Source organism: Cetorhinus maximus, chromosome 15 (genome assembly GCF_964194155.1).
Source record: "Cetorhinus maximus chromosome 15, sCetMax3.hap1.1, whole genome shotgun sequence".
Classification (NCBI taxonomy): Eukaryota; Metazoa; Chordata; class Chondrichthyes; order Lamniformes; family Cetorhinidae; genus Cetorhinus; species Cetorhinus maximus.
In genome coordinates, this window is record NC_135893.1 from 23,615,999 (window position 1) to 23,643,274 (window position 27,276).

At 45.4% G+C, this 27,276-nt stretch overlaps 1 protein-coding gene across 1 annotated transcript in view; it reads left to right on the top strand.

Annotated features, from left to right (window-relative positions):
• The first annotated feature begins 14,680 nt into the window (after positions 1-14,680).
• Positions 14,681-27,276, top strand: part of crocc (ciliary rootlet coiled-coil, rootletin) — an 88,613-nt gene continuing 76,017 nt past the window's right edge. The window contains exons 1-4 of the mRNA XM_078558121.1: positions 14,681-15,043; positions 16,474-16,615; positions 17,410-17,558; positions 26,672-26,863. Of these exons, the coding sequence (XP_078414247.1) occupies positions 14,984-15,043; positions 16,474-16,615; positions 17,410-17,558; positions 26,672-26,863 (543 nt within the window). The 5' untranslated portion in view covers positions 14,681-14,983. The remainder of the gene's footprint in view (positions 15,044-16,473; positions 16,616-17,409; positions 17,559-26,671; positions 26,864-27,276) is intronic.

Genomic DNA, 27,276 nt, shown 5'->3' on the forward strand with positions numbered 1-27,276 from the left:
TTTCTATTTGGAAATTGAGTTTTTATGCTGCTCCAATGTGCCTCACAACCAATCGGCTACCACAGAAGCTCAGCTGCTGTTACATTGATAAACACAGTAGCTGATTTGCACATGTGTGGATCCCACAAGCAGCAATGAGTTGAATGTCCAGCAACTTTTTCGGAGTGTTGGTTGCAGAAGGAACATTGGCCAGGACATCTGGAGAACTTTATGCCCCTCATCGAATGGTACCGAGGAACCTTTTGTGCGCAGTGGAACAGGTAGTCCTGGAAGGCTGTGCTTCCAAAATTGCAGCACTCCATCACTACTACAATGGAGAGTCAGCCTAGTTTGTTTGAGATCAGGAGTGGGGTTTAAACCCATTGGCTTCTGACTTCAAGCCATGTGTTGCTAATTGAGCTAGGCTGACATAGAAAAGCAATACTTGAAAGGAATAGATGATCCCCTCGGATTTCATTAATGAGAAGAGGTACAATAATCTACATAGGTGAAAGGAGGAATTCAGCTATCACCTTGGTGACGAGCCCCTCACTGAAGTATTTGTTTACCAGTACATTGAGATGTGATGCATATTAAAACCATATTGTTCCCAAATCTCAAGAGTGTTGTTTAAGCAGGAGCTGAATTATGGTTTGTTAGCGTCTAGGGGAGGAGTTTGCTATTGGTTACCTGCTACCACAAGCGAAGAACAAAGACTGTGTCTTTGGCCAGGTCTATCCCCCGCACTGGCTCAGATAACCAGTTTAAATAAAGGAGAGCAATTCTACAGCAAGCCCCGCCCAAGGGACGCTGAAAGTGAATTCTATAACCCAACATTGACTACAACAGCTTAGCTAGGGATCACCCACTGTTTGCCTGACTGCTGATGTTGTAAGTACTGACTATTCCTGATTTATGATTAACTTGTGATGGCTACTGTAGGATTTAACAAACATTTTGTTTTAATACTTCACATACAGAAGCAGAAGTGTTATTTGGATGTGAAATAACCATCAAACTGGCAGAATTCCTAAATAATTTCAAACAGAAGTCTTTTTTAGTCTGAATCACCTCAAAATCCTAAAGATTATAAAGAGATCTACTCTTACTGGTACGTCCATTATACCCTGAGGCCAGGGTATGACAGACAATTGATATATTTTTCTTTATACCTGTAGAATGATAGAACTTTTCTCCACTTGTATGCTGCTGTGAAAGCTTGTCTGTAAATTATTTCAGAACCACTAATCTCATATATAATAGGCAGTTTTGAATGTAAAATGAACTTTTTACACTCCAGACCAAGCTATCCAAATTGTGTGCCCAGTTTAAGTCTCTTTTTTCAATTTTCTGTGCCTACCCCCTTGTCCAGGGATACAGTTCTATTAACATCAAGTGCCATCTTCCAATTTATCATCTGAATTTAGACAGTAAGAGGAACATAGGAGAGGAATGTCACAGTGGACTCCTAATTGGCCTATCCACTGTCCAGAAACATTGTGGAAGTGTTCTGAGGTCAGGCTGATTTCTCTTGCCCAGCTACATCACTCTTTCTGCTGTCCCCAGCTGAGATGAATGATGGAACCTGCCACTTTCCTGTCTCAATAGTCTTCTCGTTGAACTGCATGTGCATTTATCAACTGAGCTTTATGCGAGATTGTGAACCATATTAAACCATATCTGAGGTTGATCATCTGAAAAAACTTTGTTGTAGAGCTCTGTGTGATTGATACATTGAAAGTTAGGAACTCTCCTTTCTCTTAACTAACATCAGTCAAGCTGGAACCGATCACCCATAACAGTGGTAGCACTCTTGCCTGCGGGACTTATGAGTACATATTCTAGATTTACACTTCATGGAGTTCTGTGGGAGTGGTGTGCTGTACTTGGTGCTGTCTTTTAGACAAGAGCAGTGGATGTAAAAAAAAACTCATAGCACTATTCAAGGAAGAGCAGATGAGTTCTGGTGTCCTAGACAGTATTTATTCCTCAACCACACATCACTTAAAAAAAAAAGTGATATGTGGTTGATTTGTGAATCTGCAATTCAGAGTTTGTGCAGTTCAGAGAAGGTTCACTCAGCTGATACCTGGGATGAAGGGGTTATCTTATGAGGAAAGGTTGGACAGGTTCAGCCTGAATCCATTGGAGTTTAGAAGAATGAGAGGTGATCTTAATGTAGCAAATAAGATCCTGAGGGGACTTGACAGGGTGGATGCTGAAAGGATGTTTCCCCCTTGTGGGAGAGACTAAAATTAGGGGACACAGTTTAAAAATAAGGGGTCTCCCATTTAAGACGGAGATGAGGAATTTTTAGAGGGTTGTGAGCCTTTGGAACTCTCATCCTCAGCGAGCAGTGGAGGCAGGGTCATTGAATATTTTTAAGGCAGACGTAGATAGATTCTTGACTAACAAGGGAGTCAAAGGTTATTGGGCATAGGTGGGAATGTGGAGTTGACACTACAGTCAGATCAGCCATCTTTTTCAATGGCAGAGCAGGATGGAGAGGCCAAATGGCCTACTTCTCATAATTCGTATGTTCATATGACCTTGTGGGCTGCCATTACATTACAACAGTGGCCATTCTTGAAAATGTAATTAGATGTGAAGTGCTTTTCCACATCCTAAGTTTGTACAAGATGCTATATAAATGCAAGTTTGTTCTCCCCAACTTTTTGTATTTAATAATCCCTGCAGTCGAGGGTGATAAATAGATTCCAGTGGGAATTCAGACCATGGCTGCATCTCTTTGGAGTTTGGTTCTTTTATTCATTAAGAAGCGTAAGTGAAGGACTGCAGCCTGTAGTGTAAAAGTGGTCACCATCAAGGCTGTAGCTTGATGCTGTGGCTTAGGAAGCGAAGCCCCCTGTCTGATAAACAGTAGGTCCTTAGTTTGCATCTCAGCAGTGCCTCTACCTGTTTCCTGAATGTGTGGTTTTTAGGGGTGGGTAGGTGGGGGGGAGGTGGCATAGTGGTAATGGACTAGTAATCCCAAGGCCCAGGTTAGTGCTCTGGGAACACAGTTCATATCCCACCATGGCAGCTGGTGGAATTTAAAATCCAATTAATGAAATCAGTAATGGTGACCATGAAGCTATTGATGACTGAAATAGCTCAGTTGGGAGTGTTGGACTGAAGATCTAAAGGTCCCTGGTTCAATCCTGGGCTTCAACTGCTCATGATCCCTTTAAGTTTCTTTATTGCTAAATCTTACCCCCCTCAATCACGTTTTATTATGATGTTTATATGTTCCTTTGTCTTTTTGCAGTATCCCTTTAGGGGATTTGTCCCTCATTTTGTTAATTTAGTTTAATTGGTTCTATCAAAAGAATATCAAGGCTGGAGAGAGTGTGTTAAATCAGAGAGTACTTAGATGATAAGTTTATTTTAAAAGCCTGTAGATTGTAGGAAGCGGGGTATTAAGTGTCATAGAATTGGGAGAAATGTTCTGAAACGCTATAACGATTCATACGGGACTGCAGTGGAAAGATTTTCGAGGCTGGTAGTAAGAAGGATCACATTTTGGACCATACTAACGGCCACAATGGTGACACTGGCTCCTAAATGTGCGAGCACAACCGGCGAGACCGGCTGAGTTTGCAAAGGTCAGTCACACCTCATGACCCCGTGCTGAAGGTACAGTAGTCACGGCTGCAGACTGACTGGTGTGGTTTGTTGTAACAGGTTTACAGCTTTGCTTTTGTATCTCAAAACCATAAAGGCCTCAATCAAGTTCAGCATGTGGTGCAGCGAAGGGTCTGGAGCCTGAACCTGAGTGTACGAGGACAGAGATATGCAGAATGGTTGGGTAAATCTGGGGTTTTCGCTGTTGAAAGGAAACAACCGAGAGATTACAACAATCGAGATGTCAAGAAGGGAGATTTTGAAAACTATTTAAAACAAATTTAACAGGAGGGGACGCAGGTTCTAACTAGAAAAATGCAATTTCTCGCCAGATGGCCAATAATTTCTTACAACACACGAAATAGACTCTGTTTGGAAAATTACCTCCAAACATTTAACAAACAACAGGGCGTTCTGAATAGTGGGACTAAGGCGGGGGCTACCTTTCTGCCTGTAAACTAATTCCTATCCTGCCCTTCATGTACTCTTGAACCCTGGAGCATGAAATGCAATGTGAACTCTAACATGGGTTTAAGGAAAACAGTAAAAAAATTCTAAACATGCTCCTGTTCATCTTGGTGAGTCTCCTGTAACCGAAAAAAAATCCGCATTTAAAAAGTAAAAGTGATATTCACGTTTCGGATTAAACGTCATTTTCCCACCTGCGCTGATTATTTTCGTGATGATCGGAATTTCCCACGTTATCAGCTTCACCACGCTATTCTGGCCCACTGGTAACTTTCCACTGCGATTCTCCATGGTTTGAGGTAAAGTGCTCGTGTTTTTTTTTCCCCCCAGAATGGAGCTACTGTCGGGGTTTAGTCTGTTCATGCAAAGTGCAAGTTTGGCCGGGGTCAGTATCCTCTGTGCACAGCCGAGGCTTAACCGGGATCAGCGTCTGTGCCCTTCGAACTTTTAACCCGGATCATTACGAATTTAAACCTGTGTCGGCATATATACACCCTGCAGCTTTAACCTAGGTCAATCCTTGTGTACTCCATGCAGATTTAACCTGGGCCAGTCCTTGTGTACTCCATGCAGATTTAACCTGGGCCAGTCCTTGTCGACACGCTGTAGGTTTAACCTGGGTCAGTCTTTGTGCACACGTCGCAGCTTTAACCTGGGTCAGTCTTTGTGCACACCCTGCAGCTTTAACCTGGGTCAGTCTTTGTGCACACCCTGCACCTTTAATCTGGGTCAGTCTTTGTGCACACGCCGCAGCTTTAACCTGGGTCAGTCTTTGTGCACACCCTGCAGCTTTAACCTGGGCCAGTCTTTGTGCACACCCTGCAGCTTTAACCTGGGTCAGCCTTTGTGCGCACCCTGCAGCTTTAACCTGGGCCAGTCTTTGTGTACACCCTGCAGCTTTAACCTGGGTCAGTCTTTGTGCACACCCTGCACCTTTAACCTGGGTCAGTCTTTGTGCACACCCTGCAGCTTTAACCTGGGCCAGTCTTTGTGCACACCCTGCAGCTTTAACCTGGGTCAGTCTTTGTGTACACCCTGCAGCTTTAACCTGGGCCAGTCTTTGTGTACACCCTGCAGCTTTAACCTGGGTCAGTCTTTGTGCACACTCTGCACCTTTAACCTGGGTCAGTCTTTGTGCACACCCTGCACCTTTAACCTGGGCCAGTCTTTGTGCACACCCTGCAGCTTTAACCTGGGTCAGTCTTTGTGCACACCCTGCACCTTTAACCTGGGTCAGTCTTTGTGCACACCCTGCACCTTTAACCTGGGCCAGTCTTTGTGCACACCCTGCACCTTTAACCTGGGTCAGTCTTTGTGCACACCCTGCACCTTTAACCTGGGCCAGTCTTTGTGCACACCCTGCACCTTTAACCTGGGCCAGTCTTTGTGCACACGCCGCAGCTTTAACCTGGGTCAGTCTTGCGTAGCGCGCAAATTAAGCTGAGCTTCGACCCAGTTTTCGGTTGCAGTTAGCGCCCTATCGGCCGCTCTGCTCCTGACTGGCCCCGGAGAGAGTCCCAGCCAGCCCTCGGGATTGGAGAAGGAAGCGGCTGAGGTTAAAGACGGCAGCCCGGGAGCAGCGCTTGACCCCCGGGCAGAACGAGGAGCGCAGTGCCCGGGGGTGGGTGCGAGGTAGGAGGCGGGTGCTCAGCCCAAAGAACAAAAGCAGCGACATTGGAAGAAGGAATTTAATGCAGATTATTGTGTGACCTGGAAACAGTAACCAGGAGGCCAGCTCACGCTGACCAGCAGTTGAGCGAACATTTGGACAATTCTTTCGCAAATTACAATAGCAATTTTGGCGAAATCCGTTTTTTGTGGATCGCGTTTTTGTTGTTTGTGACTGGGTGACGAAAACATGTGCTTTTATTTTTGTTCCTAATCCAACTTCCTCCCCATTGAGAATTCTCACCATAACAAGGGCGCTATATAAATACCAGTAAAATCCCAGATCTGAACATAAAGCAGCAAATAAACAATGTTAGTCTCAAGTAAATATTACACTTAAATGCAATTCCTAAAATAACAAAATGCTGGAATGGGGAATGGTGTTATGATTGTGTTGTGCCCTGCCGTACGTTTTGAGCGTTTTTATTTTAGATTTCCCACATTTCTTTTAGGCTAATTTTGGTGCAAGTTTAAAACCAGTATTGGACTTCACTGATTTGGGGGCGGTGACTGATACAAAGCAGATAGTGCAGTGTGCTTTAACCCTGGAGTGACCTATAACCTTTTCTGGTGTAACATTGACCCGCCTCGGAGAAGTAATCCAGTTGGTATCAGGGGATTTTTTTTTTACTCATTTACAGGGTGTGGGCGTGGCTGGCTGGGCCAGCATTTATTGCCCATCCCTAATTGCCCTTGAGTAGGTGGTGGTGAGCTGCCTTCTTGCAGCTCCAGTCCATGTGGTGTAGGCACCCCCACAGTGCTGTTAGGAGGGGAGTTCCAGGATTTCTCAGAGGGTTTCGAGAATACTCCACCAGCTCCCATATGAAGGCTAATGACACCTGGCTGTACCTCCTCACCACTTCACTCCATCCCACAGCTCTCCATGTTGTCATATTGACAATTGTACATCAAGTCACGGATGTGCATCAAGAACAACAAAGCTCTAGGTTTTAGTCCCACCACCACAAACTCTGCTCCAGCTTTCATTCAAATTAATTCTAAATTCAGCTGTACATATACTGCCCTACACCAAGTCCAGTTTTCCCATCACTCCATTCAATGGACAGAGACTGGATATTATGTCTTGATTTTTTTTCCCTTAGAGGAGGCCCTTGTATTCACTTACTTCCTTTTATCTATCATCCTAGCAGGGATCAACAGAGATGCGAAAGAGGTCAGAGGCAGAGTAGCACAGAGTCTGGGGAGCAGAGGCTGTATATTGCTGGAGAGAGAGATATAAGTTAGAACCATAGAAAAGTTATGGTGCAGAAAGAGGCCATTCAGCCTCTCATCCCTGCACCAGCCATAAGAAGAGAAAAAAGAAACTAGCCACTTATTTTTAGTCCCACTTTCCAGCACCTGGTCCGTAGCCTTGCAGGTTACAGCACTTCTGGTGCATATCCAGGTATCTTTTAAATGAGTTGAGCATTTCAGCCTCAACCACCAATTCAGGCAGTGAATTCCAGATGCCCACCACCTTCTGGGTGAAAATGTTTCTCCTCATGCTGCCTCTAATCCTCCTACCAATCACCTTACATCTTTGCTCCCTGGTAATTGACCCCTCAGCTAGGGAAACAGATCTTTCATGTCTACCCTATCTAGGGCCCTCGTAATTTTGTACACTTCAATTAGGTCACCCCTTAGCCTCCTCTGTTCTAAGCAAAACAACCCTAGCCTATCCAATCTTTCTTCATAGCTGGAATTTTCAAGTCTGGAGGATTGAGGCTGTGAAGCGTTTTAAATGTAAGGATGAGAATTTTAAATTGGAGATGGTGGGAGACCATGAGCCAGTGTAAGTCAGCACGGAGAGGTAATGAATGAATGGGGCTTGCTGCAGCAAAGTTTTAGACATGCTGCAGTTTGTGGAGGATGAGAGGCCAGCCAGGAGAGAATTGGATAGTCAAGTATGGAGGTAATGAAAGCAAAAATGAGCTTTACAGCAGCAGATGAACTGAGGCAGAGACTGAGAGGGGCAATGCCAAGGACATGAAAGTAGATAATCTTTGTGAAAGTCAGAAGCTCACCTTGTGGTTGAATAGCAAGGTTATATTACAGACTCAGTCTCTACTCTGCCATACCTCATTGAAACTTACAACATTCTTACAACGCGTGACAGGGTAAATGTGGATAGGATGTTTCCCCTGGCTGATGAGTCTAGAAGCAGGGGACACAGTCTCAGAATATGATGCAGGCCATTTAAGACTGAGATGAGGAGGGTGGTGAATCTTTGGAATTCTCTACCCCAGAGGGCTGTGGAAGCTCAATCATTGAGCATATTCAAGACAGAAATCGATAGATTTCTGGATACTAATGACGTCAAGGGATATGGGGCTAGTGGGGGAAAATGGTGCAAGAGGTAGATGATCAGCCGTGATCTGTTTGAAAGGAGGAGCAGGCTTGACAAATGGCCTGCTCCTGTTCCTAGTTCCTATGATTTCCTTTCCTAATTGTTTCAGATGAAAATGGGAGAAAACTGGAGGGAACAAGGGTCTTCTGAACTACCACCTCAGTTTTGGCAGCTCTTTCCTGGTACAGCAATGAGACCTTACAGAGTTTGCTATTAAGTGTAGTCTAGAATCCAAAATATATTATTCAGCTCACACAAATTCAGCTAGCCAAAGATTAATATTAATCATGCGGATAATTGACACCTGGCTTCAAACTTTGACCAACACCAGAAATTGTAGCCCGAAATGATGAGAAACTGGAGGTTTGGAGAATAGGGTGCAGTTTGCTTGTGTGGTCTGACCTAAGGATGGGTTTTTCTGGTGCTGTACACTGAACATTCCAGTTTTTAAAAATCTGTTATTATTTTACCTTCTCCAGTGGCCTGCTCTGCTCCTCGATCCTGACTATTTAATTTGATTTACTGTCTGAAGGCAGTCACAGCTTTCGCTGGTGTCTATTTCACTGCTTCCTGAAATGGTTGTGACCCTTCAAGTCTTTTTAATGTTTGTTTATATGGTTGTGACTGGAAACTGGTTGTGTGTAGAATCGTCAACATGGGCCTGTGAGTAACATCTCACTCAGACCAACACTCTTTTTAACTCTCCAGAAATTAAGCCCACCACCCCCCTCCACATCCCCTTCCCTTCACACACATGGACTGTTGCTGGATTTGGTTCCGTCAGCCTCTGTAGACATGCCCAGATAATGATTGTCAATGGATTATTGACCCATCACAGCTAAACGCAGTCCCATATTTGCTCAACATTCCTTTTCAAGGGCTCACAGTCTCAACTGTGACTCAGTAAAGGTACCCTTGCCTCAGAGTCAGAAGGTTGTGGTGTTCAAGTCCCACTCCAGGACTTGACTGTAAAAATCAAGGCTGAAATCCCAGCACAATAATGAGGGATTGTTGCAGGTACTGTCTTTAAGATGAAATGTTAAAACTGACGCCTTGACTACCTTTCCATGTGGATTTAAAAGATCACATGGTGCTATTTGGAAGAAGAGCAGGGGAGATGTCCCCAGTGTCCTGACCAATACTTATCCCTCAATCAACATCAGAAAAGTAGATTATCTGGTCATTATCGCATTGCTGTTCATGGGAGCTTGCTTTGCATAAATTGACTGCCATGTTTCCTGTATTACAACAATGATTACACTTAAAGTATTTAATTGACTGTAAAGCACTTTGTGATATCCTGAGGTTGTGAAAGGTGCTATATAAATCCAAGTCTTTCTTTCTGAAGCTAATTGTAATCTACCCCACCGTGCTGCCTGAGATAGGCTAACTGAGCACTGAGAAGGGTTTGAATTATTATTGAGATTGTCGTTGTTCCGTCAAAATCAAACAATTATTGAGACTCTGTTTGCTCTGTTGGGATAGGTGAAAGTCTGGAGGATGCATGATATCACAGGGCAAGATCACCCTGAGTCTCACTGATAGTGTTCATTGGAGTCTTTGGTGCATAAATTAGGAGCAACTGTCACTCTCTCACACATCCTGCTGGTGCCTCAAAATACACCTCAATACATTTCATAATTTACCAATTTTTATGCAGCAAGTTATGATCTGAAATGTATTGCCTGAAATGGTGCTGGTTGCAGATTCAATAGTACCTTTCAAAAGGGAATTGGACATATATTTGACCATTAATATTTTGCAGGGCCATTGGGAAAGAGCAGGGGAGTGGGGGCTATTTGGATAACGCTTTCAAAGAGTCACCACGAGCATGATGGGACAAATGGGTTCCTAATGTGCTCTAGGACTCTAACATCACACAAAGATGAGGGAAGTCATTCAGCTGATCAAGTTTATCCATCTATGGAAACCTATGATTTAACTGCCTGTTGAATGATTCCTCCGTTTTTACCTTAATTGGCCAATTTCAGGTACTTTTCACCCTGAATAAATGCTTCCTGACATCCATTACAAACTTGCGTTTTAACAGTTTGTAGCCACTGTGACTTTTGGATGAACAGTGTCTAACAAATCTGAATCAAAGCCCTTGTTTTAAAATTTATTTTCCCCCACTCTCTGTTTTATATTCCATGGTTGCCTACACCCAAGTCAGGCCAGCTCTATACAGATCACCCAGGGACCATAGTGGTATCTAAAGGGATCTCCTTACAGTTCAAAGCCCAGAAGCATGAAAATCATTTAGACTAAATGTGATGGGAAGATGCTGGTGACAAGCTGAGCAGATCAAGCTCGATAATAAAGAGGGAAAATATGTTTGGGGTCAGGAGAACAACATAATCAAATAAAAGTTCAAATAAAAATCAGTGCATTCACTGAAGGCTCCTGCATTACAATAATGTCTGCAATTCAAGTACTTTCTTGCTTGTAAAGTGCCTTGGGATGTGCTGAAGGCGTGGAACGTGCTGTGGAAATGCTAGCCTTCTTTTTCAAAGCAGCACCCAGCCTATGGATAGGACATGCAGACCCGAAGGTCCCAACCTTTATCCTGGATCTGTGTTAAGTTAACGTTTCTCAGCTGGTGGCAATGATAGAAGCAGTACACTTGGCCTCCACACCTCTTGAGTGAGGGAGGGGATGAAAATCAGCCAGAGCTCATGCTCCTGTTCATTGTCGAGTGATCCTTGTTAAGGTGGTGTGTGTATGGGCATCAGCTGAGAAAGAAATATGGCTTGGCTTTGATGATCACCATATCTGAATGCCCACGAACACTGTGGCTCATAAATGAAAAATGGCCACTTGGATGTGATACTGGACTTTGGAGCTGTAAGCCAAGGCATAACTGAATAGTGGAACAGCTCACAGGGCTGAATGACCTACTCCTGTTCCTATGTTCTTGTAAGTCAGCAAGAGTTAACGGAGTCAGGAATAGAGAGGAGGAAACTGAGGAAAAAAGGAGATCCTGATATGTGATGCCTGCTGTGACCTAGGTTGATAGTAAATCTTTAAGAAGTTCTGCTGTTGTGCACTGGCTCAGTGTGGAGGCCCAGCAGCCTGATGCCTTTTGCATGACATTGAAATCTACTTTCTATCAGTGGAGGAGCTTCCCATGAAAAGAGGGGAGATGAATAATCTCAACTATTGGAGGTGAGAAAGAGAGGACTGAAGACATAAATCAGCAGGTGGAAAATTTTGTTACTTTTCCACACGAGCCATGGAGTTGAGGGCATTTTTTTTTAATTCTTTCATGAGACGTCACTGACGAGGCCAGAATTTGTTGCCCCATTCCTAATTGCTCTTGAATTGAGTGACTTGCTCGGCCATTTCAGAGGGCAGTTAAGAGTCAACCACATTGCTAGGGATCTGGAGTCACATGTAGAAGACCAGGTAAGGATGGCAAATTTCCTTCCCTAAAGGGCATGAGGAAACCAGATGGGGTTTTGTTTTTACAACAATCGACAATAGCTTCATGGCCATCATTACTGAGACTAGCTTTTAATTTCAGATTTTATTAATTGAATTTTAAATTCCACCAGCTGCCATGGTGGGATTTGAATCCGTGTCCCCAGAGCATTAGCCTGGGCCTCAGGATTACTAGTCCATTACCACTATGCAACCATCCCTGCTTAGCGAGTCTCCTCCCACCATAAATACTCACCTTGATGGAAATACCAACCTGAACTACTAATTATTTTTAGTAACAAGGTGTTTTTTTATTCATTCATGGGATGTGGCCATCGCTGGCAAGACCAGCATATATCGCCCATCCCTAATTGCCCTTAACTGAATATCTCACTGGACCATTTCAGCGAGGGGTTCAGAGTCAACCACATTGTTGTGGGTCTGGATCACATATGGGCCAGACCAGTGTAAGAAGGGCAGACCTCCATCCTTAAAGGGCATTAGTGAACCAGGTGGGTTTTTAAAGCAATCCAGTAGTGACATCAGGATTATTCATGCTAGCTTTTTATTCCAGATGTATTTATTAACTAAATTTAAATTCACCAGCTGTGATGATGGGATCTGAGCTCATGTCTCAGGATCCATGTCCCTGGGTTTCATTAGTCCAGTAACATAATCACAGTGCTACCTTTCTTGAGATAAAGCCAAGATAAAAAGGAGACCTGGAAGATACACAGCTAGTCTGTCAGTGTGTCAGCTGTGGACTCCTGTGTAGCACTCTTGCCGCTGAAGATTATGACTTCAAGTTCCACTTCAGAGACTTGAGCACAAAATCCAAGCTGGCACTCCAGTGCAGCACCGAGGGAGGGCTGTGCTGTTGGAAATGCTGCCCTTCAGATTTAAAAAATGGCACTGGATCGCAGGAGAGTTCGGCCTCAGCTAACACCATTAAAACAGATTATGTGGTCATTATCCCATTGCTGTTTGTGGAAGATTGTTATGTGAAAATTGACTGATGGGTTTCCTGCATTCAAAAAAAGTACTTCATTGGCTATAAAGCACTTTGGGACATCTCTGGGTTCTGAAAGGAGCTATACAAATGCAAGTTCCTTCTTTCAGGATACAAGAGAGGACAGTAGGACTTTTGTGTCCACTGCGAACTCAACAACTGCTGCAAACTGTGGCTCTGATTTGTAATCACCTCTGAACTGAGTTCGATCTGCTTCACCCGTGTCGGACACCTGCTCCTGGTGTAGCTTTGCTGCCGGTGCTGCTGAGGGGCTCGGACCTGTCAAGGACACACTGTATTCATCAAGCAACGATTACAGAACAGGGAGACAATATTAAGCTGCACTGCACTATGTAAACATGGTGCCATATGAAGTCTCCGAAGGCACTTCAGGCCACCTGATGGTCACAGCAAGTGTTGCAGGTGGCGGGAAGCAAGCAACATTTGGCATAGGGTTACCACGGACACAGGCGCATGAAGTTGCTAGGAGGAAATTAAAGCATCCCTGCCTACAGTGTGTCTGCTGGGTCCTAGAGCCTGCAAGGACGTCAGTGAAAACTGGAGGGCAGATAACAAGAGGCTCCAGCTATCCAACATTTCAGAGACCTTAGTACTTGCACTGCTCTACATACCCTGTTGCTCTGTTCTGCTGTCAGTCTCCACTTATATTCCTGCTTTTCTGTGTGTTATTTTATGATTCTAACTCCCTCTTTCCACTTTTTTCTCACCAACTCCTTTCTCCCCCCAACCCCGCCCCCATCCCATTCCCTGGACATGTTGCCTTGTTCTGGAGACCAGGTTCCAGGGACCCTCTGGCATACCATACAAGTAGCCAGATGTGAGCCAAGAAAGTATTAGTTGGGGTATTCAGTCATGGGGTGCATCACAGCAAAACTTGATCAAGCCCTCACCCTACATCCAGACACACCTTCAGATGACAGCAGAAACGCTTTAGGGATGTCCTCAAAGCAACCCTGAAGAGGTCAAACATCCCTGTCGAATTGTGGGAGACCCTGGCTTGTGACCAACCAAAATGGAGAAGGTCTATTTGGGAAGACACCAAACACATCGAAAGACTTTGCTGGGAGCCGTAGAGGCAAAGTCAAGGCATCAAAGAGAGCACACAAACCTCCAAATGACTCATCTACCCGAATCTTCAAGCAGCACCTGCCCCTTGTGTGGCTGAGTCTGCAGATGGCACATTGGATTTTTCAGCCATCCCAGAACCCATCGAACCAGAGTGGAAGCAAGTCACCCTGAACCCCGAGGGACTGCCCAAGAAGAGACTCCTACCATGTAGTGCTGGAAAGAAAGACTTGCATTCATTTAGTGCCGTTCATGACTACAGGATGTCCCAAAAAGTTTTGCAGCCCATGACATACTTTTTTGAAGAATAGTCACTGCTGTAATGCAGGAAACATGGCACCCAATTTGTGCACAGCAAGTTTCCACAAACAGCAATATGATAATGGCTAATTAATCTGTTTTTGTGTTGTTGATTAAGAGAAAAATATTGACCAGGACACTGGCGATAACTCTCCCGCTCTTCTATGAAATAGTGCCATTGGATCTTTCATATTCAACTGGGAGGGCAAACGGGGTGTCAGTTTGACGTCTCATCCAAGCGAAGGCAACTGTGACAGTGCAGCACTCCCTCAGAACGGCAGTAAGTCTGCTTAGATCTGTGTGCTCAAGTCCTGGAGTGGGACTTGAACTTTCTGACTCAGAGGCACGGTTGAAAGATCTGTGATGGTCTATTTATGGTACTGGTGGAGTGGATTTCTACATCTAGTCCAGTGCCTGCTCCACTGTAGCTTATTGCGTTAAAGGCTCTTATGTTGCTCCATTGAATGACCTGTGTCTCGTCAGGTTCCAGTACAATCACGGGTTATCGCTCTCAGTGCCTGGGGGGTCAAAATAATTTCTGAACTTTACAGTTCAATCAATTTACAAAGCTCCCGAAAGTTTATCAGACATTTAATCAGTGCCCCCCGTTGTGTTACAGCCTCAGACACTAGGACCTCGCAGGTTCCAGGAGGATGAATCTTGTCTCTCGTCCAGTCTCTGTCACATGGACGCTATGTTTGTGGGGTGGGGGGATTTAAATTAATCCTGTGTCTGACCGCTGTGAGTTTAGAGGAGGGGTGGGGGGGCGGGGGGACCACAGACTTGAGAACATCGTCTAATGATAAACACACTGGGACGAGTCAACGAGATTCATTTGAGCCTCTAAGAGGTGATTACAGAGAGTGAGAAGTAGGTGATAGAGAGAAAAGAACAAAAGCCAGAGAAAGAAGGAATGAAGGAACATTCTGCACCCTCCGGGTCTCCCAGATGACCAACAGCTAAACTGCAATCGGTCACTTCATTGATCCTTGGGGCGGGCCCCTCTGCCCTGACCCGTTCTCCATGGTACAGACTGGACGCTCCATTTGAAAGTTTCTCTCCTGTGGCAATTTGACCTTCCGATGAGCTCATGTGGAGACTTTGCAGCCGGGGAGGGCTCCAAGCTGGAAACGGTGATCCAGGTCTGTGAGCCGAGGAGCTGGTGGCTCCTTCAGGCAGGCACCGCTTTTCATTCATTTATTTCTGTTGCTGTTGAGTTGTATAGTCGGTCAGTTTAGAGACGCCAGAGAGTTTCCCATTCCTGATGTCAACGGGGCAGCTCGAATTGGGCTCAGCATCCCCGGGCTCGGCTGGGGACCGGGGGACTGGCTTCATTCTCTTTTAGCCCAGTTTAATGTTCCTGACCCCCTTGTGGCTACAAGTTCTCAAGGCTGTGCCCCAAGTACCTGCAGACTGTGAGGTATTTACACTGGGAGGGGAGGGAAGACTCAGAAGTGACCTTACATCAACCACTTGCCGGGTTCGAATCCCACCACGGTAGATGGTGACATTTGAATTCAGTAAAAATCTGGACTTAAAAGTCTAATGATGACCATGAAACCATTGCCGATTGTTGTTTAAAAAAAAACCCATCTGGTCCACTAATGTCCTTTAGGATAGGAAACCTGCCATCCTTACCTGGCCTACATGTGACTCCAGACCCACAGCAATGTGGTTGGCCCTTAAAAATGCCCTCTGAATTAGGGATGGGCAATAAATGCTGGCCTAGCCCGTGATGCCCACATCCCAAGCCTTCAAGATTTTACCGAGTATAGAGATAAGTGCCAGTCTGGTTAATGTAGCCACAGACTTTACAAGAGGGGCAAAGCTGCAAATTTAGGAGATGGGGGGTGGGGGGGTGTAGAACAATTGGGAGTTTACTGCACACAGGGAATTGATGAACGGGCAAAACACTGACAAAGGAGTCAGTGGAGATGATATTCACTGACTCAAGAAGGAGGGAAGTTGGATAAACACTTTAGAGGGAAAAGAATAGAGGGATATCATACAACATGATGTATCCTAGACACTGGAACCTGTTAGATGGACGCGAGGGTCTTTTTCGGTCATAAATGTTACTATAGTTCTCATCCAAATGGCTACTGTTCAGGTGAACCCTCACAGTGAGTACCAGAGGACATCCAACTGGAGGGTGGTAACAGCCTAGTCTCATCCATTAACAGCACTTTCCATGACAAGGCACCATGTAGCTATCAGGAGCAGGAACCCTGGCCTATTGTCCCCATTCCCTGGTCCAGACGATGCTCAGCTGAGATCTGCCAACTCAGCCTAGACCAGGAGAAAACCTGTTACCCTGGGGTCTGTTCCATGTTACACCAAAGATGAATGTACCAATTTGAGTAATTTGGAGAAGCACATTTTGATATTTGCTTGGGTCCTTTCAGGAACTCAGTTGCATTGAGGAAATTAAGCTCGATTAAGTCTGAAAACACAGCTCCATGTTGAGAATAGCAGCAACTTTCAGGAGGACTGGAATTCCTGACTCTCTGTGAGTTAACTAATGGGTTTCTCTAGTGCGTCACTTTGACATGTCTCTCCATCTCTTTGGCAGACATTACAGAGCACGGTGCAGAGTGCAGAGAACGGGAAAGGATTTTTATTTCGAGGGGATACTGAGGATTCGCCCCTGACTTGTCTTTCTGCCAAAATACGAGAAATCGTCACCAAAAACTTAACAGAGGAGGAGAAATCAGGTAGGGACAAGGAGGAAGGACAGCCACCAGAATGAAAGACCACCTCCCCGCTAATTCATTCCAACTATAAGTAGCAGTATTTCCATAGCCATAAAGTCAGGGAGTGATCCTTATCCTGTTAAATAAACAGTATCTCGTGGAGTGATCCCTACCCTGCTGAATGCACAGTAATTCACGGAGTGACCCTTACCATGCTAAATAAACTATCTCGGGGAGTGATCCCTACCCTGCTGAATGCACAGTAACTCAGGGAGTGACCCTTACCATGCTAAATAAACAGTATCTCGGGGAGTGATTCTTACCCTGCTGAATGCACAGTAACTCACGGAGTGACCCGTACCATGCTAAATAAACAGTATCTCGGGGAGTGATTCTTACCCTGCTGAATGCACAGTAACTCACGGAGTGACCCGTACCATGCTAAATAAACAGTATCTCGGGGAGTAATCCTTATCCTGCTGAATGCACAGTAACTCAGGGTGTGACCCGTACCCTGCTAAATGAACAGTATCTCCCTGTGAAATAAACAGTAACTGGGGGAATGACTTTTTCCCTGCTGAATAAACAATAACATTGTATGTTACGCAGGGTGTGAGCCATATTCCACTGAATAAACAGTAACCCTGTACAGTAACATGGTGAATTATCCTTGCCGACAGTTACACATTGCAGAATGTATTGATGTTGCTGGGTACACAATCTGTATTCAGTGTCCAACATCCCCAGGAATCGTTAGAAGTAGCTAGTTAACCTTTTGCGAGATTTTGATGTTTTCTTGGTTCCCTCTGCCGTAGCATCACCCCTGGAGATGACGTCTGTGCTGCCTCTTCAAGAAGAGAATCGTATCTTACAGCAGGAGTTATCCCGTGTCGAGGACCTCCTTGCACAGAGCCGAGCGGAGCGAGATGAGCTTGCAATTAAATACAACGCCATCAGTGAGCGGGTAAGTGAACCGAAAGGTGGGCTGATACAACCTAAAAGAAACAATTTTGTACTGGAGACAAGTTAGGCAGTGTTATTTCAAAATACTCGGTGCAAAGAATACCAAGCCTCTGACCTGCTCTTGTAGTCAAGGCATTTATGTAACTGGTTCCTGGTGACACTAAGCAGGTTCATGCTGCCTTTTTGTTGGTAGTGGGCTACCTTCTTGAACAGATGCCATCCATGTGGTGAAGGAATCCATCATGATGTTTGGTAGGGAATTCCAGGATTTTGACCCAGGCGCAATGCGATTAAATGTCTAAGTCAGGGCAGTGTGAGACCTGGAGGGGAACTTGGACATAGTGCTGCCCTTGCCCACCCAGGTGGCGGAGGGCATACATTTGGAAGGTGCTGCCAAAGAAGCCTTGGTGAGTTGCTGCATTGTCCTGTAGATGGTACGCACTGTCAGATGTGACTGAGTGAGTAGCATTCTCACCTCTGAGTCAAAAGGACATGGTTCAAGTCCACTGCAGAACACATCATTTAAGATGATATCTTCGTGCAATACTGAGGGAGTGCTGCACTGTTGGACGCACTGTCCTTTGGCAGATATGTCAAACCAAGGCCATGCCTACTCAGGTGGATGTAAAAGATCCCATGTCATGATTTCAAAGAAGAGCAGGGACCTTATTCCCGGTGTTCTGGCCAATATTTATCCCTAACAGCTTAAAAAAAAAATTATCTAGTCATTATCACATTGCTGTTTGTGGGGGCTTGCTGTGCATAAATTGGCTGCCGGGTTTCCTACATTACAACAGTGGCTACATTTCCAAAAGTGCTTCATTGGTCGTAAAGCACTTTGGAATGTCCTGAGCTCATGGAAGGTGCTGGATGGTTCCATTTTTCCTTCCTATCTGTGATAAGCAAACTTGAGAAATGTATTTCTGACCCTTCAGCCTGGTTTTTGTTTTGTTGACTCTGGTGTCATTGTCGAAAGTAACTGTTTGTGTTCCCACTAATGTGGTGGCCCCATGACTTGGCACTGACACCTTGTTTGGGATTGGAAGCTGTGTTTATGCTGCTGCCACGGATTCATCTCCTGTTAGGAATGTGCTTAGGTTTTGGTAACGAGGCGAATGGAGGCAGCGGCTCAGGAGCAGTCAGCCTGCCTGGGCTTGCCTTTCCTTTGGAGTGACTCATTGGCATGTCTAAACATGCCGCAGAATAGACCCAAGATTCAGCATTGCTGATTACTTCCAACTTAAGGCAGTGGCCTGTGATATGCACACAACACCTCACATGCCAAGCTACTGCAGTGCGTTACAGGCCTGATTACCTTTAAGCTTTAGGTTTCACTTTCGAGTTTCCCATTGGGCTCTGTTGGTTACTGCATTGTACAGTGGGGTACCGAGCCATACAGACTAGGAGGGTCCCAGCTGATGCAGCAGATTTGCAGACTCCTTCCAAGCCACTGTAACACAAACACAAATTGTAAGAGGAGTTGTCGACATAGTGAGAGAGACAAATCATAAAATATTTCCATGAAACTTGCAACAGTTCTGATTTGAGAAAGCATGCATTTGTTCTTAAATACTTTAGCACAAAGGTAGACTTTATGCCCATTTAACCCGAGGTTGAACCAAAGCAATTTTCAGCGTGGAAGAAGACCACTCAGCCCATCATATCTGTGCCGATGCTTCACTGGAGCAGTCCCAAACAAATCCTGCTGCCTTATGTTTGCTTCTCAGCCCTGTATTAACCTCTGTTTCAAATACATAACCAGTTTTCCCTTAAAACATGTGATGGTCTCTGCCTCAACCACTACCTGTATAAAAACATTCCACATTCCAATGACCCTCTGTATATAGATTGATGAGGGAGGGGGGGAAATCAGCCTGGCTCTTGCCCCCGATAATTATTTCATGGCTTTAGCTAGAAAGTACCTCCGTGAGAACATCGAGTGAGGCCAGGATCAGTGCTTCACTGTAATGCCTGTCTTGATTTAATATCCTGCCCACAGTTATGGTCAGGGCACACACATGGAGAATGGCCACTTGGTTAGGTACCAGAGGGTGGCTGGTGCCTGTGGAGCCTGGCGATTCTCACCTTCAGCAGAGGAGGGAAGAAAATTGGACCAAGTTTAAAAAAAAAAAGGAGCTGGGAAGCTGACAGCAGAGTTTGAGTTCGGAGGAGCTTCTAGGAAAAAAAAGTACGTCATGTTTTACTTGTGAAAACTAGCCTTAGAGTCACCAAGGCACAGAAAGAGGCCATTCGCCCAGCAAATCTATGCCGGCTCTCTGCAGAGCAATCCAGAGCTACGGGGATTCTCCCACTTTATCCCCGTAGCTCTAAGTTTATTTCCTTCTCATCTGCCCATCCAGTTCCTTTTTGAAATCATTGATTGTTTCTTTGAGTCTGCTTCCTCCACCTTCGTGCGCAGCAAGTTCCAGGATGTTAATTCCTTTTAATCCCCTCCCTTAGGTTGGCAGAGAGCTGCAAACCCTTTGCCTTATCCTTGCTTTATTAGTACTTCCCAGCAATCAGTTGACTTCCTTCCAGTTCCTCCAGCAGCCGCGCACCCCCCTCCCCTCCCCCGACCCTGGGCTTTTCACATCGACAAGAACAACACAATTCTTTGCTTGGTTGCCATGGCTGCAGCTACTTAGGGAGGCCACTGACGTTCCAGTGAATGGCTGAATCTTATTGGTATGGAAATTTCTAGAAGGCAGCAATATTAAAAAGCTGACCATCTGGGCCTGCAGGGACAGGGGCATGAGTTGACAAAAATCACTGTGGGACACCCACCCACCCCCCTCAGTACAGTCTGCAGGAACTTATGGTTTTGATGCTTCTGTGGCATTTGGAAAAGTCAGATCTTGAATTTCGAACAGACTGCTGCATATGTTAGCAGTTTAACCATAATGTGGCTGGGTCCGTAGCAGGGTACTTTTCTAATTAAACATGGAACACAGAAGCCCGTGGAATTGAACCTCAGCAAGAACTCAGCACAGATGGAAGAGACTTCGGCCCCCTCCCCTGAAGGAAAGATGGTTGTTGGGCTACAAGAACAACAAAAATAGGAGCAGGAGAGGACCACACGGCCCATTGAGCCCTCTCCACCATTCAACATGATCATGGCTGATCTTGGGCTTCAACTCCACTTTCCTGCCTGTTCCCCATCTCCCTTGGTTCCCAGAAAGATCAAAAATCTGTCTGTCCCAACCCTAAATGTATTCAACAATGGAGCATCCACAACCCTCTGGGGTAGAGAAGGCCAAAGATTCACAACCCTCGGAGTGAAGTAATTTCTCCTCATCTCAGTCCTAAATGCTTGGCCCCTTATCCTGAGACTGTGCCCTCGATTCCCTGACCAGTGGAAACAACCTCTGTGTCTACCCTGTCGAGCCCTTTCAGAATCTTGTATGTTTCAATGAAATCACCCCTCACTGTCTCACCCACGTGACCATTCTTCCTGTGGGCCTGGACAGTGTGTGTTGTCAGGATATTCGACCAGAAAGCATCACATCTGACCCGGTGTCCCATAACCCCACGCTTTCCAATACACATTGATCAGGAGGAGGAATGCTGGATGATTGTGTCACCTTCCCCTCTGCGCCTCCCCGCCCATAACTGATCCCGACTCTAGCACTCTGGCTAGTTCAGCAGAGACCGGAGATGGAGATTGGGGCTTCGCTGACCTATTGTGGCTCAGCCACCACAATAGATGTGGGTTTACACAGCGAGCATCTGCACTTTTGAGGGACCTGCCTGCGTTTCCCTGACAACCGGTTGCCATGCCACTACAGTGCCTGTAGAACCAATCCCCAGTGCCTTCAGGAAGAAGATTAACAGGAGAAACCCAAAGGAAGTGAGGACAGGAAAATCAGAGAATTGGGTAGTAACAACAAGGAAAAAAATATTAATATTGGTCCCTTTGCAGTGGCTCAGCAAATTTTATCCAGTGAGTAACTCGAGCCAAATGGAACAGGAGGGTCTGAGGTTTGACCTTCGCAGGTATCTCCTCAGGCTATTAATTTGCTGACTAGCTTTGGCTCCTAACCTCAGTGTGTCTGGTTGTGGGAGGGGAAGATTGGCAAGGGTTTGGCTCCCAATCACAACTCAGCAATCCCCCACTGCTGGAATCGGTGTGGAATCTGGACTAGACTCTGTTGTGATGTGCTGCTGAGACTGGGGCTAGGGTTCCCCCACTGGGGCATCTCCACGGTGGGCTGTGACTTCTCTCTGCCACGGAGATGTCACTCCACCCCCCCACCCCCACCCCCCACCAACCCACTAACCACCTCCCTGGTTCCAGGATCATTTGCCAGCTGGAGGGAGGATCCTTCAAGGAATTAGAGCCAGACTGGGAGGCAGACACTTGCTGCAGAGGACCCATGGGGGAACCTCCTCCTGCGTGAGGAAGAAGGCATTTCCCAAGCTGCCCGAGGAAAATAATATTGTTTTTATTTCCCCTGTTGGAGTTTGTTCACAGCTGCTCTCTCAGAGCGCTTACATAAGCTCTTCCACAATTATATCTTTCAAGGCTTCCTCTGTTAATGATTGAATCCTGAACACAGTGACGAGCAGCTCCCTGAGCCTGGCACCCAAACCAGACAAATGGCAGGAAACAACCCAGTTTCCTCACTGATGTGTCATTTGCCCAGGATCGTTCATATATGGGTGGGCACATTTTACGCCACTTGGCTCTCCCTTCAGAAACAGTGAGAGGGATCAGATGGATGGTGAACCTACACGTTTCCAGCCTTGGTTGCTCCACATTTGTTGGAAAACCGGCCAGAGAGGCCTGGAAAGCTCACCATCCACATTGAAAAATGGAATGGCCACTTGGTCTTTTTTTTAATCTTCTTTCATGGGATGTGGGCGTCACTGGCAAGGCCAGAATTTATTGCCCTTGGGAGCAGTTAAGAGTCAACCAGATTGGTGTGGAGCTGGAGTCTCATGTAGGCCAGACCAGGTAAGGACAGCAGATTTCCTTCCCTAAAGGGCATGAGTGAACCAAATGGGTTTTTACAACAATGGTGTTAGCCACCATTACTGACACTAGCTTTGTAATTCCAGATTTATTAACTGAATTTAAATTCCACCAGCTGCCATGGTGGGATTTGAACTCATGTTCCCAGAGCATTAGCCTGGGCCTCTGCATTGCTAGGTCAGTGACATCACCACTATCCCACCATGTTCCCCCAAAATGGTGCCTGTAGAACTCTTAAAACCCACAGCAAACAATACCTGCAGCAGGGGGAAAGGGAGAACATTTCTCATGAAAGACCTTTAAACTTTTACAGTCGCTTGTTAACTAAGTTGGACAAGGACAGGGCCTGGAGTAGTCTGGAGCTTGGTGAGGTAGCAGCTGGGAGGTTGAATCTGTCAGCCTGTTTACAACTAGAGCTCTGAGAGCAACACCAAGGGACTGCCCGCCTGAGCAGTTACCATAGAGACGAGCAGAGTTTTTCAAGCACAAGAGAGCTATGCCGAAGCATTGCAAATATGTCTGAATGCCCCGACTTGCCCCAAGAGCAGCCTGAACCCCCAGGGTGAGATTTTACGGTCCCGCCGAAGTTAATGGACTTTTGAACGGCTCACCATAATTTACGGCCCCGCCCCCTCGCTTTGGAGTTGTAAAATTCCGCCTTCACGGTCTGTATGTCCATCCACCCCAGGCCTGTATGTGAGGAAGAGAGTTAAGTAGGCAAGTAACTGGGCCTGAGATGGAGAATTCTCTGCTGGGCGTTGCTATGGAAACCTGAGTTTACTGGAATGAAGATGTGAAGACACAGAGAGATTATATCTGTCAGTGTGGGCTCCGGCAACGATTAAAGTGTCATTTTGTGATCGGTGGTGTATCAGTGTAATGAAGAGAGTGAGTCCATCAGTAATGGGGGAATGAGTCAGTCTGTAACATGGTCCCAACCAACACACAATAATCTAGCACTATAGCTACAATGGAACTTGACTTGCAGAGCTTTATTCTAAAGTGACTCATCAATCCTGTCCTAAAGTGCATTGAAAATCAGTTTAACTTCTTAATGATCATTTGCCCAGTAATATTAATTCCCTTCCCCCGGTCACCCTTTCTTCTACAGCCTTGCTTTTTGTGTCTTTTCCTTGTGCATTCTCTCTGATCTCCATGTTGCTCCTAATTATTTGGCCATATTTAACAGTTATCCCTGTGCTTTACTGTCAAGTTTCCTTGCAAGCAGACTATGACCTGGGCCATTCCCAGACCTCCTGATTGTTGTGCTGACTAAGAAGCTGTGTAAGAGGGTCTGCAGGATTGGGAAGTTCAGTGCCATGTTGTCAGTCATAGAGTTATACAGCACAGAAACAGGCCCTTTGGCCCATTGAGCACCTATCTATCCTAATCCCATTTTCCAGCACTTGGCCCATAGCCCTGTATTCTGTGGCATTTCAAGTGCTCCTCTAAATACTTCTTAAATGTTGTGAGGGTTCCTGCCTCTACCCCAGTGGTTCATTTGGTTAAAGCATTGTCTCTTGTACTGTGAGAAAAGCAAAATACTGCAGATGCTGGAAATCTGAAACAAAAATAAAAATACCTGGAAAAACTCAGCAGGTCTGACAGCATCTGCGGAGAGGGATACAGTTGACATTTCAAGTCCATATGACTCTTCATCAGAACTGCTGCGATAACTCTTGATGCATTGTGATAGCGACAGCAGCCTCAGGAATCTTTTTAAGCCCTCTGTCAGAACTAGGATGAAAAATTAGTGTTTAGAAACATGCAAATTAGAAAATTAACTTCAACAGGGGTGAGTGTGAAGTGATACATTTGGTCAGGGAAGAAGGAAGCCGCATACTGTTTGGAGAACAGAGTCAAAATGGGATTGAGAAACAACAGGATCTCCGGGTACATTCACAGAAATCACTAAACGTAGCGTTGAAGGCTAATAAGACCATTAAAAAAGCAAACAAGGCACTGGCATTTATTTCTATTGGGATAGAATTGAAAAGTCAGGAAGTCATGTTAAACTTTCTGACAGAGTGCTTAAAAAGATTCCTGAGGCTGCTGTCGCTATCACAATGCATCAAGAGTTATCCCGGCAGTTCTGATGAAGAGTCATACGGACTCGAAACGTTAACTGTGTTCCTCTCCGCAGATGCCGTCAGACCTGCTGAGTTTTTCCAGGTATTTTTGGTTTTTGTCTCTTGTACTGTGGTGTGGAACCATACGGAGCAGAAGATGCCAGGTTCAATCCCTGATCTATAATTAGTTAGTGGCGGCACTATGATTGACGTCTGCACTCCTAGGTTAGGGACAGGAACAATCAGCCTAGGTTACCAGTTCTGTTTGTGGCTCCTTAAGCTCTGCTAGAAAGTTCATGTAGGAAGATTGGTTGAGTACAGGATAGAACCCGACTGTTTGAGGACCCTGCTGAATAATGTTCATGTGGTCGAGTGAATGTTACTTCTCTTGGGAAAAGTGCAAGCAGTTACTTTAGCTTAGAGTCATAAATGGTCACTTGGTCTGGGCACTTAAGATATCGGTGCAAAGTATCTGTGTTTAATGATTGTAGTCTTGTCGAGGTGCATGTGAGGTGTCAGTGCTCAGTAATTGTAGATTGCTGCTTCCATTGTTTCTCTGCCACAGCCCTGGAGGAGCCTCTGTACTTGAAGGGCAAAGAGGCAGTAAGGGCCCCTAGTGTGGGGATGTCTCCAGTATCATCAGATATTATAAGATAGATAACTGGTGCAAGATGTTGCAATGTGGGGCTTGGCAGGGGCCAGGAGAGGTGGTTAGCAGGTCAAGTAAAGGATTTGAATGTGACAGGCCTTTGAACTTCAATAGAATATTCTTTGCAACCTCCAGAAATATCTTTAACAAGGCTGTCCTCGATGGTGCAGTACTGTCCAGTAATTCCTGCTGGGAAGTGTGTGAACATCAGGTGGGAGAGGCTTTTTGCTCCTTTAATTCAATCTTGAAGAAACTGTTCAAGGAAATGAGTTGCTTTCGGATATCGAATATTCCAGAATTCTGCTTACCGAAAACCCAGGGCCCTGAACTTCCACCTGTTGTTCTGTGTATGAGTCCTTGAAAAAAATCATCTCAAGCTACAGAATGTGCAGCGAGTAAATAAGGCATGAAATAAGGGTGAGCTTCCTGAGTGTGGCCACCCTATGATAGGTGCAATGTTTGACCAGCAAGTGGCAAGTCATTGGGAATTATGCATTTACTGTAGATGCTTTCACCAAAAGGAAGCATACACTAGCAATAATACTTACATAGATCATTTGTTTTAATAGCAGAAGATACTACACTGACACTAATGAGCCTATAGTAGACACAATATTTCACCAGATTACCTTCCAGTTCCCTGAATGGGGTTCTTGTTTTAAAATTATAGAATGGTGCAGCCCACGTACACGTCATTTGGTCCATTAATTCGACTTCATTGTTTTTCTCTGCTTTAAGCACTGTCGAATTCCAGTCTCCTGGTCGCCCGCCTTGCACATTACTATTTCTCTTATTCAAGTTGTTTTCTGATCCCTTTAAAGGAATTTATGGACTCTTGTTTCAAACACAGGCATGGCAGGGAATTGCAGATTCTAACCCCCATCTGTGTAAAGTGCTTTTCACAACTCGCGCTCTAATTCTTTTTGTGACTGTGTTGAGTTTGTGCCTGTGATTGGGACTGCCGATAGTCTTGTGGTTTATGTTCCTGGGAAACGTTTTTTGCAGAATTAGCTGATCTCAGCCAGGCCAAGCAGTGGGAACAGTCCTCGGGTGGAAAGTGGGCATTAGGTGAGGCTCAGGAATGGGTTTCCCTGCATTGCCCCTCGCACAAACAGCATGCCAGCATTTACTGTCCTGGTCCACACAGGAAGACCCGGTGACTTGGGCAAGACATCAGAGGGCAGGTGGGACCTGTGGAACCATATCTCGTCCAGAGTCACCACCTTGTGGAGGATGTTGTAAATCTCATCCACAGGACAAAACAGACCAGTAAACAATCTTGTTAACCAGATCTGCCTGTAAGTAGAAAATGGAACTGTCCAAGGTGTACTTGTTCCAGTCTTCACTAATGGCTCTAGCTGTCACTCTCACACTCACACTCTCACTCTCACACTCACACTCTCTCTCTCTCTTTCTCTCCACAGCTGGAGCAGGCCCTGAAGCTGGAGACAGGGGAGAGAGAGCGCGAAAGTCTAGAAAACAAGAGCCTGGCGCAGCAGAACATTGAGCTACGCCGACGACTGGAGGAGGAGCAGGCTTCATATAAACGCAAGCTTCAGGCCTACCAGGAGGGTCAGCAACGACAGGCCCAATTGGTTCAGAAGCTTCAGTCTAAGGTAATGAGATATATAGCCCTTGGGGTGTTTTGAATCTGTGTGTCCATGAGCTTGTCTTGTCTGTCTGTCTGTCTCAACCAGACTTCCTTCCTCCTTTTAATCATGTAGGATAGTAGAGTTTTGTGTGTTTTCCAATTGGTGCTAACCATGTGATCACATAGTAATCAGGGATCATTTACAGGGAGTGGACGAGAGGGGAGTAATTTTTACTGAAATTTATACATACAGGTATTTGAACACTTCTATCAGTCAGCGACCCCCCTGTCGCCCCTGTTGATCTAATTCATACTTTAACATTGCTACCTCACACAGGGACACAGTTCCAAGCTATGAAAAACAAATTTTAGACTGATATCAGGAGTTTACTCACGCAAAATAATGGTTGAGAAACAGTTGTATGGTATATTGGGAGT